The sequence below is a fragment of the Xyrauchen texanus genome, chromosome 29 (assembly GCF_025860055.1).
Source record: "Xyrauchen texanus isolate HMW12.3.18 chromosome 29, RBS_HiC_50CHRs, whole genome shotgun sequence".
NCBI lineage: Eukaryota > Metazoa > Chordata > Actinopteri > Cypriniformes > Catostomidae > Xyrauchen > Xyrauchen texanus.
Window position 1 is genome coordinate 20,671,796 of NC_068304.1, and position 13,661 is coordinate 20,685,456.

The 13,661-nt window shown below is 38.3% G+C and overlaps 1 protein-coding gene across 1 annotated transcript in view; it reads left to right on the forward strand.

The window, feature by feature from the left end:
- LOC127623233 (IQ motif-containing protein H-like) overlaps nucleotides 1-13,661 on the forward strand; it is a 42,926-nt gene that overhangs the window by 1,128 nt on the left and 28,137 nt on the right. The window contains exons 6-13 of the mRNA XM_052097577.1: nucleotides 4,389-4,506; nucleotides 4,807-4,997; nucleotides 5,637-6,188; nucleotides 6,845-6,911; nucleotides 8,767-8,850; nucleotides 10,560-10,738; nucleotides 12,137-12,409; nucleotides 13,089-13,283. Of these exons, the coding sequence (XP_051953537.1) occupies nucleotides 4,389-4,506; nucleotides 4,807-4,997; nucleotides 5,637-6,188; nucleotides 6,845-6,911; nucleotides 8,767-8,850; nucleotides 10,560-10,738; nucleotides 12,137-12,409; nucleotides 13,089-13,283 (1,659 nt within the window). The remainder of the gene's footprint in view (nucleotides 1-4,388; nucleotides 4,507-4,806; nucleotides 4,998-5,636; nucleotides 6,189-6,844; nucleotides 6,912-8,766; nucleotides 8,851-10,559; nucleotides 10,739-12,136; nucleotides 12,410-13,088; nucleotides 13,284-13,661) is intronic.

A 13,661-nucleotide genomic window follows, 5' to 3' on the forward strand; every position in this document is an offset into this window, starting at 1 on the left:
AGTTCACCCAAAAAGGAAAATTCTCCAATCATTTACTCACCCTCATGCTGCCAGATTTGACTTTCTTTCTACTGCAATACACAAATGAAGATTTAGAAGAATATTTTAGCTTTGTAAATCCACACAAATGAATTGTGATCAAAACTTTGAAGCTCCAAAAAGCACATAAGGGCAGCATAAAAGTAGCATGATCCATACCACTCCAGTGGTTAAATCCATGTCTATAGAGTCTATGTGAGAAACAGATCAATATGTAACTTTTTTGCTATAAATCTCCACTTTCAATTTCATTTCCACGTTCTTCTTCTTTTGTTTATTGGTGATTCGCATTCTTTGTGCATATCACCAACTACTAGTCGAAGCTGGTCAAAGGTGGAGATTAATAGTAAAAGAGATTTATATTTTGATCTCTTTCTCACTCACGCCTATCATTTCACTTCTGAAGATGTGGATTAAACCACTGGAGTCGTATGGATTACTTTTATGCTGCCTTTTTGTTTTTTGGAGCTTAAAAAGTTCTGGCTACCATTCACATGCATTGTAAGGACCTACAGAGCTGAGATATTCTTCCAAAAAATCTTTGTTTGTATTCTGCAGAAGAAAAAAGTAATAGAAATCTGGGATGGCATGACTTGAGTAAATGATAAGATAATCTTCATTTTTGGGTGAACTATTCCTTTAAGTATGAAGATAATATGTATGATTTTTTGATTTTTTTTGATTTTGCAAAGTAAAACAGGTAAAAGCAGTCTCCCAATACTATCATGCAGTTTTTTATTTATCTTCTTTTTTTTCGCAATACTCAGATTTTACATTGGACATCAGGTGGTGACCAATACCAAAATAGTTAGATAGACGTTTTGTTAGATTGTTAGAAAGATATGCAGACACTAATTCACAACACAAAATACATTGTGTCTGTTTGCACAGACAATGTTTATCCACATTGCAAATGCACCAATATGCAATGTCGCATTTTCTTTTACCTTGTATAGCTCATGATTTTGAGGAGATGTCAGCAAGCTGGTGATATAGACATTTTTTCCCAAATATTGTAAATATTGGATGCATTGCCTTTTATCAACAACAAAAGATATGGAAAGCATTTTCTCCCCTTTTTTAAAAGTTAATAAGCCTTTTTATTTTGATATCCTAAATATGCATATAAAATATTTTCAAATAAATATTTTTTTGCATTTAGCATTGTATTTCCCCTTCTGGCCATGACCTTATCAAATACTCTTTTTGAGTTATGACCCACCAGTTTGAACCACTGCTGTAGACTCTCATTGCTATATTCTATATGAAAAATTGCATAAGAAATCAGCAGCTATTGCGATTAATGTTTATTGACAGTGTTTATTATATGGTGTCCAGCACTGAATGTTGTCTCCACCAGCTTCTGTCACTGGAGCCTCATGAAAAAAAAAATGATGGGATTGGCGTGTAAAAATAGATGACTCTAGTAACTTTGCTTTCAGACAGGAGATGCGGATTTGAAGGTCACCTGGTTTGGCAGTGACAGTTAAATCTGTTTGTTGGTAAACAAATTAATCTTTCTAAAGGTCACCATTTGTTTTGGTGCTCTGTTCTTACCCCCTTGTGCTTTCTCCCACAAATCTCCTGCATCCTCTACCTGTCACTCGTAAGGAGGCTGTCATGTTGTTGAGAGGAAGGTATGAGACTTGGCAACCGAAAGCAGACAGACGCAGATTGCAGCACATCAGCATTCTTCAGAGGATGGCCACTGCCTGATTGCAGTTGTATGGGCTGCTGCTTTACAGCTGTCTCAGGACAGGCACTGGTACCTGTTTCCGCATGCCAATAAGACAGCCGTGGTTTACCCAGCTGGCATTCACTGGCACTCTGCCTACTGCATCACTACCTCTGTGCTGTCAGCTAGTTCACCACTGAGTCTCTGAAGGAGTTCCTACTCTCTGTGGTTATAATTTTTTTAAATGCCCCCCTGTACCACTTAGACAGCTGTGAGCCCCCAAACCCCTCCAAAACACCTGGCCGGTGCTGGAGGCATGTCAGGGAGCTCATTGGTGTGACAACAGACTGACCAGAGAATGTCAGGGTGAGAGTTCGTAACAGTAGGATGAAGAGTGTACAGAAGGGCTCTGTCTGTCATGTGCCCACAGCTTGACAAACTCAGTGTGTTCTACATTATTTTCAGAGGACAGTAACTGACCTACAGCTTTGTTGTTGCTGTTTTCTGTGCTATGATTAATTTATAGCCTACTCACCATATAAGATCCTTGCTTTTCTGTAACAAACAAGTTCTTGGTTTTAATAGGCTGCAAATTTTCTGTAGATAACATGACATTATTGGGCTCTTTTCTTTATTTCTTATTTTTTTATTTTTTTATAAGTGCAGTTAGGTAATGTCTTTACACAATAATGGAGTGAAGAAAAGTGCAAGAAAACCTGTCAAGATAATTTCCTGGTCATATTTAACCCAACATTAAGATTTATTGATTATTGATTATTTTGATTTTATGCAGTGGCTCAAGAAGAATCCAATGTCTTTGAGTTTGCATGAATTCATCCTCTGTGAAGTCTGTATTATATCCCAAGACTGGATTATATCCCAAGGTTACCAGAGCCTGTCAGATCCATCTCCAACCGGGAAGGAAATAGAATAAAATAAGTGTTTAATTCGTTCATTTAAAGCAGGGTTAAAGAATTAGAGATGTGTTTTCGGTTCTGGCAGACCTAACTAAATCAGCATAGCCATGAATTGAGGGATAAATTAGGTGTATGTCTGGCTAAATGGAGAAGTCTTTAGTCTAGACTTAAACTGAGAGTGAATGTCTGATTTCCAACACTGCTAGGAAGACTGTTCCATAGTTTAGGAGCCAAATATGAAAATGATCTCCCTCTTTTTGTGGATATTGATATTCAAATTATTGTTAACAAGTTTTGCGAGCGTAATGAGCATGATGTATTATAGTGTGACAGAAGGTCACTTAAGTATTTGAGAGCTAGACCATTCAAAGCAGGGGCAGACTGGCCATAGGGAAGGTAAGTTTCCGGTGGGTCGGCCGCAAAACGTGGCCGAATGAGCTGCAAAATGGCGCTGCGATATGTACCCCCAACAACTTTTGTTAAACTAGCATGTGTCATAGCTTGCCAATATTTCTGAGGTGGAAGAATTCAGTTCTACAAATACTGCAATTTTATTGCAATAGTACTTCTGTTTTATTGGAATTGATTAGAAAGACATTTCTAGCCACCTACTCTACTACTGTACTACTGTATATGATGAACAAATACTACACACTTTAAGTAATATATCATTTCTATATAATATTTAAAGAAATAGTGGGGTAAAATGTGCATAACTGTCATGACAATAATGTTACAATGTAAAACGTGTAAATGTAATGTAATTTATTCCTAAAGTGAAAGAGGTGAAATAGGACCAGGACATTTTCTTGGACCAGATTTCATGAGAATCACCCACTTGTGGGTGATTATTGTTGTTCAAATTAATGATAAATTATATGAGTCACTTTAGGACTGCTGCAAAATCCTTATTATTGTGTTATCTCTGTTTGTATTAATGTGGAACAATGCTTTCATTTAATTTATTAACTATTATATGATAATGAGAAGGTACAAGCAATTTAGGCATTGCTTGGCTGGAATTTAATTCTGGAAGATTTCAAACAGCTGTTCACTTGAAAAAAAGGTATGAGACAAATAAACGGAGCTGTGCTCAAAATATCCAGAAAACATTGCCAGCATGTGATTGATTGCTCGAAGGAAGGGGGCTTATTGGCAAGTTTACAATGTCATTAACTGCCTGTATTTCAGCTCCAGCTTTATTATAATGAATGTGGAAAATCTGTTGGTTGTAATCACAAAATATCACCACGCTTTCTCACAAATGTCCACGCACTTGTGATTTGCTAGAGCTAACGGAACCTTATTTCTTGACATCTACAAGCTGCCACCAGCCTGATTAATAGATAGTCGTCTCAAAGCCTTTAACAAAAAAGATTTGTTTGGAGGGGAAATTCTGGTTAGTGACCCAAAGCTAATAGCATTGTCTATAAGCAGGTTATTCTCTCTCTTCTTCTTCTTCTAGTATAGGGTGAATGGTGGCTTTAGAGCCTGCAGGCAAATATTTTTGTCCCAGTGAGATAGGCCAGTAGGTTAACACCTTTTGTTCTGTCACTTCCGATACAACACCTCTGACCAGAGCTATTATTCAGGGCTCCCTAATTCCTCCAGGTATGGACAATGTTTTATTGCCTTTTGAAGATATGCCCATTAGTCTTTACAAGTTTTAAAATGCTACAATCCAGCTCCGGTGTGCCACGGGGGGTACTTAAATAAATATATATAATAAAAACATACTGTTTATCTTGCCTTTCTAGGTAGGGACTCAAAGAGTGGTCGCTGGCCCCACTGTGGGGAGTTTAGCTGTAGTACAAGGGGGCCTGCCTAAACACCTATACCCCAAACCACCATCAACTGAAGAGGATACAAATGCCGGTATACAGTAATCCTGACTAAATCTCTTACACTTCTCAAATTATGTTTTCACCCTTTGCATTAATTTATCTCTTTGTGAGCTCATCTTTTTGTGTGTTCAAGAGTAACAATTTGCAGTTATGTGTTCAGAAATATTTAGTGTGCATTCTCTCTACAAATTGTTATAAATCTTGCTTGGCTTATATATATATATCTGTAATTTCAGAAGTGAATTTTCATTTTTGGGTGAAATATCCCTTTAACATTTTTACATTTGCTAGGCAATTGATTATAAATGTAGTACTTATTATCTGATGATAGATGTGTCAGAAAAGTCATATAAATGGGAAATTGATCTGAGCAGAGAGGATGGAATGGCTATTGGATGGTCAACAACAGCGGGTCTAACATCCAGGAGTATATGCACTCCCCCTCCATCAGCTGCATCCATAAATTCTGACAACAGAGTCCTGGCTCACGGGTTAGCTCGACTTTCTCCACTTAAACCACAGGTATTAACTTTCATATTGAGGTAAATAACGTTCTTTAAAAGACACGTACAGAAGATAACTTATACAGTGCGTTCTGCTTGCTAGGTTAACAAACAGCTACATTATGTATTGTTAACATTTTATCTCAATGTGTCTTCTATTTCTAATATTTGTTATATATAGTTATCATATACTCTCAGAGGCTACATTATTAGGTAAACCTTTCTAGTACCAGGCAGGTTCTCCACATTTCCCTCAGAACTGAATTCTAGCATGGATTTGTTAAGGTGATGGAAATATTCCTTAGAGATTCTGGTCCATGTTGACTTGATAAGATCACGCAGATGCTGCAGTTTTGTCTGCTCTACGTTGATGGTGTGAATCTGCCATTCCACCAAACTGCACCGAGTGTATTTTTTACAGTTTGTTTTCCAAATGAGAAGTGAACTTTTACCATTGACGCAATATTGGATGTGTTAGAAATATCTTCAGAGGCACTGCAAGCCAGTAGTCTTTTATAATTAAGACTCAATTACAGTTGTTTCTGATTCTGTTATGGATATACAGTTTTCAGGACAAAAGGACAGTTTTCTGATCCAAGACACTTTTCCCAGTTAATTTCAGTAACCTTTGTAATGACTCAGCTTTCTTTCTTCTCAGAATGTTCCATTGCCAACTGCTGTCAGCAAATACCCTTTCAGCATAGTTGAGGGTCAGATTGACCCAGGTGCTCCAGACTATTGTAGGTTTAAAATGCAGTACTGTCTGTGCTGGGGTGCAATTGTGGAGGCTCTGGACCAGCTGCAGCAGATACTGTTGGACTTTGCGGTGCCAGTGGCACGGGTGTGTGGGGAGCGGCTGGCAGCTTGGGTACAGAGCGGTGAGCTTGACTGGAGAGGTGGCAGGGGCCGGTGCACTCATGTGGAGAAGCTGATCTCAATGCTGGAGAACAAGGATGAGGTATGGGAGCTGATGTGTCAACCTGGCCAGTGCTACAAAGGCAGCGGGGGACATCAGGCAGCGGCTGTGCGCATCCAGACCTGCTGGAGGCGTTACTCTGCCCGTGCTGCCTACCTGCTCAAACTCTGGCCCAAATGGGCGGCACAAACCGTTGCCATGTGGCTGCTGAAGCATGCCAAACTGAACCATTTGAGGAAGAGCCTGCAGGCCTCACGTCTCCGCCACCTGGAAAACTACCGCATCAGGGCAGAGGTGAACCACATACACATAATGTTTGGGCGAACTAGTCCTTTACCAAGAGCATATACTTACCCACAAACACACATGCAAAAACATACCTAACTGTCCAGTCTTGTAAATCTAAGTTCTTAAGATGTCTTAATTTTACAAAATATTTTTTTTGAATGCAGTGGTGCTTATACAAAGAATAATTGTGATTGCACGGCCCCATGTTTAGATTAAGTTTCCATTTGTTCAGAACAGATGTTTCATCTGTGCTGTCATTCCTGTAACATCTTTATGAATCTAGCGTGTCTCTCTTAATTAGTGCCCACATGTTCATTTATCCTCACCGTCACTCACTGCAAGAGACACAAGCTTGTATATGTTTCCACCCTTTAAACACTCACATCCTTTTAATTAAGCCTTAATCTTCCCCTGGCAGAAAGCTTCATGTAGCTAATTGAATTAATAGAGGGAAGATGTTTCTAAGTATGCACTTAGCTGATTTAATTAATGTGATTTATGCTTGGTTTGTCTCCATGAGACACAGGGAGAAAAGAAAGCATCATTTCCTCTATTTGCTGGCATCGGTGTGCTGACAATATGATAAATCAATGTGCTGCTACTGTAGGTGTTGTCTGTCACTCATCACTTTAAGTCTCTGATCTGCTGTCTGTGATTCACAGGGTCTGGCAGCAAACTGGAAACACATCACCTCTGCCAAAAGAACAATCATCCATGTCCCATCATTGGGTAATGTCTTTCGATTTATTTTGATGTCTAATAGTCAGATAATATTTTCGGCCATAAAATAAAACTATATAGAAGTTCATTTTTTTTTTGTTATTTTAGTTTAAACAGATATAGGGGATATACAAGGATTATATCTCAGGAACTACATAGTTTTGAGTCAAAGTCGGTTTTGTGAGTTGGCTATTTGAAAACCCTCTTAAATTAGAATATTTGTCTGTAAATTCTGCCCTCCAAATTAAAATGTCAGTATCATATTTTTGTAATCGCTGTTGGGTAAACAAGTAAACACATTAAAACCACACAAGCATACATTCAGGCAAGGGTAAACATATAATGAAGGTCGATTTACATTAATGTATAACAATATTTGCTGGCCAGAATATTATTTTTGTATGTAATCTTTCCAGTTTCAAAATGTTTTTGTTTTTCAAATATGTTGTACTGTCTAAATTTAGCCAAAAATCCTAGAACAGTCTAGTTTCATAGTGACCGCTTATCCCATATAGTGTGACAACATGCCCGCTATTGTTGGTGTTCATGAACCGTATCTTTACCTATACAATTAACTTGTTGCTTCTTACTGACACCTGCACTGGCTTTTGGAGATGTTGGAGTCAAAAATGTAAATTGTAATCACCAGAAGATGGAGTGGGCTTTTTGAACTGGGGTGGCTGAGGAGAGGCCTAATGACACTTTTCCACTGCACGTTACGGTTCGACTCGACTCTACTCACTTTACTTTTCTGATCTTGCTTTTCCGCTGTTGTTTAGTGCCGCCTCAACACGAGTGGGATTATTGGCTGATTGTCATAAAAGTGCGGCCCTCTACTGCCGTGACATCATCTTAAACAATAACACGACCGCTAGCTGTTAGCTACTAGCTCATTGTGCTGCATAAAGCAGTTGTTGCATGGTGATTTTACACAAGTGTAACAGTTAAATTGGCCTGGTTGTTTTAGAAGCAAGCTTCCAGTTGCTGGTCAACTAAATAAAGTGAAGTTTTCAAGCAGAGTATAGAGTTAAAGTACCATCCTCCATCGTGGATTCCAGCCGTGGCTGAGTTCAGGGCACTCTCCCTCCCATTGTTTGCTGGTCTAGATAGGGTCCATTTGGTCAAACCACTTCCACTTTTCCTTGATGGTTCTGTAGTCACTTTTAAGTTTTTGTTTTTACTTTTCCCTACCCTGTTGGTAGGTTCAGTGGTAGCCGTGTCTCAGCTGTGTGACCAACAGCTGAGACACTTCCTGAAATACTTTTTTGATTTGTTTGTTGCTAACGAGAGGAATGTCTGCACCTTGTTCATTGACCACTGCATGGTTTTTTGCACAGACATTTCTTTTTACAATTCTAAAGTTGTGTGAACAAATTATACTGCTTTCGTTGTTGCTAACTTTAAAACTAGCGGGTTAATGTCCCATGTCGAAAATCAAGTGATGGTGGTAGTGACGATTCTCTCTGACCAATCAGTGATGTGCAGGGTTTTGACGTTACGTTTAGTATCGGCTCGGCTCACTTGGAACCTCGACCAAGTTGGTACTAAAAAAAGTACCAGGTACCAGGTACTATCCACAGTGGAATCCCCAAAAAGCATGCAGAGTCGTGTCAAGTTGTACCGGGCAATGGAAAAGCCACATATGTGAGCTCAGATAAGTTGAACCCTATTGTTTTTATTACCTCGCTTTGTTAGTTTGCATGCATTTAATCATTAGATTATAGAGATTAGTGTCTAGCAAAGCATTATGTATAAGGATTTGAAGTGGCCTGACTTGTACTAGAGCCACTGTTCACGTATTCCTAAATTCCTAAAAATGTGTTTTAAAATGTAATTTTAAATAATTTAAAATCATTTGATATAGGCTATTCCCAGCACCAGCGTCTCCGTCTCAGAGGATTCGATATACTCCAGAATACTCAGATGTGCCGACTATGTGACATCAGAGGTAGGGGCTTTGAGCTATGTTATTTTATTCAAATTGTGGCTGATCAAAGCTAATTAGCAGCAGGTACATAAAAGCAAACACGGTACTGTTTGAGGAAAACAAAAACTGAACTTGTCTTTTCTTTTCTTTTTTTTTATGTGTATTATTTATATGAACTTAACTAATTTCTTTGCTAATTGAGTATTTAAGCATTTTCTTGTTTTATATACTGTACATAATTTTTTCTTTGTTTTTCCATATTTTAGCACTAGTAATAGCCTATTCTGTAATTTTTCTCTCAAAAAGCACAGTGGTATTACACTTCTGACATGTGTCCCAGTAAAACCATGGTATTTTCTGAAGTACCTTGGAGCACCATGACAGTATAATGAAATATGAATATAATCATTCTTTATAATGTTATTACCCTGGTAGCAGCACAGTGTCTTTTTTTGTTTTAGGGCTGTAATCTTTTTCTTGTCTCATCACTCATTTTCACTTTTCTGATCTCTGCTCCCTCACTTTATCATTTCATCTCTGCTGCTTCCACTCTTACCTCTTCACCCTCTTAATACATCTGACACGTATTATATTATTTTCTCTTCATTTCTTTTCTTATTAATATAGTGATATTTTATGGTATTCTGTTGTTAATACTTAGGACCTTACAGCAATAATGTTGCGGAACCATGGTACAATGATGGTGTCAAGATATACCATGGTTTTGAATGTTATCATGGAAATATACATGTCCAAAAAATTGCAGTAATGGTATTTGTCTGAAAGTGATTCGATTATTAGTTTAAACAAAAACCAAACTGGCTTTGGCTGAATCAGACAGCTCGTTCAGTTCATTACAGTGTTCTATAGAAGCTGTATTGATTTCCTATTATTGAAAGTGACACGACTGCTCCCATAATTATTAATAAAGCTGTCTACACTGCAGGTGTGCAATGACGGAAATGCGGCTGCAATTGAGTATTATTGTTTTGATGAACTTACAACACAATACACAATAGTAGAGTGGACTTTTTATCTGACCTGTTACTCATCTAAGGCCACACCATTTTGTGTTCCGGGGCAAATACCAAAAAAATGTTTTGCTCCCTTAAAGGGCACTGCTGTGTGAAGGGACACCACTTGAAAGCTTGTTTCAAACGAAAGTGAGAAAACAAATCTTTCCTCGAAGGGCCTTTCCACAAGACAAATTGTACATTAATATAGTAATGCTGTGTTCCCTTCAAAGTACCCACTTCAAGAGCTCTGCATATCGGAATGAGTATGGCATAGGCAGAAGCATTTCCACTAGGTGGCAACCAGTAATGCAAGCAGGGTCTGATTTGGGGTGGCAAGTGGGGTGGCAAAGCTCATTTTTAGGGTGGCAGCTGCCACCCCGTGCAACCCTTCTGGCCACACCCCTAGCTATAGGGAGGATCACTTGCGATTGAAATCTGCCCCCAATTTGCAGTAGTGTGCTGTTAAAGGTACCTCTGCTTAATTTTATTTAATAGGCCCACGATATACAAAGAAATCTCAATAATGACAAATTATTACTGTTATTGTTAGATTATTCATATTTTTTAATTGAATTAAATTTAATTATTAAAATGTGTCCCTTTTTTCTGGATGACCAGAAGGGCATCTTTAGATTTGTGAAAAAAAGCGGCAGGGGCTCGCACCCTTGCTGCCCCCCTTCTGTGCACGTCGCTGACTGTTTGTGTCATGTACAGATGAGAACGTGGAGGTGATCTATGTGTCTCCAGTGAGCCTGGGGGAGGATGTGCTCCAGTACTACACCAACCTGCTTGGCCTGCAAGCAGCCATTGAGCTGGGAGATGCTTCTGCTGCTCAGAACCAATGTGCCAAACGCTTCACCATCCTAATGCCAGAAGCACTGGAGTTTTTTTCAGTATGGTGTACCACATAATTGCATACAGCACACAAAACATACACACACACACACACACACACACTCATAAATAACATAACATTTCTGTTTCAATTATTGGTTTCCATAAAATGTTTACCAAAGCATTAATAAACATAATATATATATATATTTTTTTAAATAAGGTGGTAATAAAATGCATAATAACAATATACAATAGAATTTACTGTAAAATACAGTAAAATAAAATAGACTAAAATAAACAATTAATATTCTCTTGGTGTTTATGCATGATATTTCCTCAAAGTGCTTTTAGAAATATGGTGGTGAACCACCAAATCTCTGATGTCTTGCTTATCTCCAGCATAGCTGCAAATAGTGGCAATTTATTTCTCTCCTGTAGAGGGCGTCATAGGCGTCCTATTTGTTTACGCCTCTGTGATAAATGAATTGGCATTAGTGCAATGATCTCACACTGATGGCCTCAAAAGAACCTGATGGTAGAAAAGTTTGTATTTTCAGCTTTTTTATTTATTAGATTAATAGTGGACATTTCTCTATTTTTATCGATATTTATTTTGTAAATATGCAAACAAAATTATATTTAATATTTATTAAATAAACAACGGCAGTGATGAATTTCTCTTTGATATATTACATTTTTTTCCCTTGAACTGATATTGCAAATCATCGCTGTAAATTATCAAATTGGACTGTTTTAAGTAACAATGTAATAATGAGCACTATTCATAATTTATTCGTTGAATGTACTACAGTAACTGTATCACTTTGCGTGCAAGCAATGCTGCTGTGTTTATTTATTGCCGCGTAGTGTGCGAACAGCACGTGCTGCCTGCCTTTTCCCTGTCGATTCCTCCGTGTGTAAACTCTGCCAGACGTGTCAGCGAGATAAATCTCTGTTAGTCATTGCTGCCAGCGTGGCGTGCCAATGACAGACGGACAATTCTGCTCAGATCAAACATACAGATGTGGAGTAATTAGTGCCAGCCCCACAGAGCCCATCACTGAGAACAGTAAAGAAGAAAGCATGCAATGATGTACGGCCCTCCCCTGGCTCCCCTTTATCAATTTAACATGTTGGAGTACAGGAGAGGTCGTGACCCCTCTGGCTTCATGTAATGGGCCCTAGGTGAGTGTACATGCTCATAAATTACAGCCATAGATAAAAGGAGGCGGGTAAGACCTTAGAGCTGGAGTGGAAAGGACAGTTATTTATGTACACAAAGGCCTCTGAGATTTTACCTGTGGGAGGGAAATGTACATATTAAGCACATATGTCTGTTTTTCTCATTAGAGTACTTTAATATACAGTATGTAGAGTAATAATGCTGCATGCTAAACTCAGTCTAGTCTGTTCTGTGCACTTGTGATCATTAACCCAGAATGGTTCTCTTTTAGCGCCAAAACATGTGTCTCGCTTCACTACTGAAGTACAGCCCACGAACACTAAAGAGAATCAAGAATTTGATAAAGGGAAAGCTGGCCTACATGATCAGTGGTATTACCCATGTTGACGACCTGGCTGTGGCAGATGAACTGGAAGTTCCTCTTCTGGGCACAGAGCCTGCCGTGGCTCAGCTATATGGCACAAAATCTGGAGGAAAAAGGATTTTCAGTAGTGCAGGAGTAAACATGCCTCCGGGAAAGTGGGATGTCTACACCCTGAAGCAGGTCAGTGTGCCAGTCATGTGTGCTTTTTACGCATAGAGATCTTTCTACCTTCAATAAAGCATAGAGCTGTGGTTCTGATGGCCACCCAAAAATGGGTCACAGGTCTGTTCTGATAGAGTTGCAAAAAGCAGGGCAAAACAATGCTAAATGCAAAGAAGAAAATACAACTTGCAATTTAATAATGCAAAGTTAGGATATCAAAATAATTACCGGTAGAATAAAATAAATATCAAGAATACACATATTTGTTTTGTTGTTGACATCAAAGGCTGTGCATCCAATTAAACTAGTGCAAATTCATCTGGCACTTGGTAGAAGCCAGATAAATTAGGCAGACACCAACATGAACGTAAAAGAAAAATTTGTTTATTGACAAGAGACATTAAAAAACAAATAATAAACCAATTAATAAATAGCAATTTTTGCATTTTATGACTTCTGTAGGTCAAAGTTTTTTAGTTTTTTTTTACTTCAGTATGTTAAGTCATTTTGGTACTGTGTTAGGTCACCATCTTTATGTCCAATGTAAAATCATAGGTCTTGAAGGAAAATAATAGAGAACCACTGGAATGTTTAAACACACCATGCAAAACTTACATTTAATGATATAAAGAAAGAATGGAACAAATTTGTAATATAAAGTATTAGTAATTTCATGTGTCATCTGTCTCACTCCCAGCTTCATGAAGGTCTGGCCCAGTTGATGACAGAACACATGGAAGTACAGCGATGGCTCTTCAAGATAGATGGAGAAATAGGTGGACGGGGAACAGCCTACTGTGATGTCTGTCATCTAAGATGCCATCGCTGGGCACAGGAGGAGTTCAACCGCCACAGGCCCGGACTTTGGAGGATGTCATTGGCTCAAGTTAATGTAAGACTGTTTTAATTTTTTGTTGCATCATCTGTCTTAACTACACATATACAGTATGTCAGCTATCCTTTTGACTCTATTTTGTATAAAGAAACACATCCCCACAAATTATATAATTTGTCGATATTACGTTTATTGAATTATCTGGTTATGTATGATCAGAAAAAAAACGTGTTTACACATCAGCCTGGATCAAATACGCTTTGGTCCATTAAATTAATTACAACCATCTATTTTAAGAGCATCTTAAAGGGATAGTTCACCTTCTTTTAGAAGAATATCTCAGCTCTGTAGGTCCATACAATGCAAGTGAATGGTGATCAGACTTTTGTAGCTCCACAAATCACATAAAGGAAACATAAAAGTAACCCATATGAC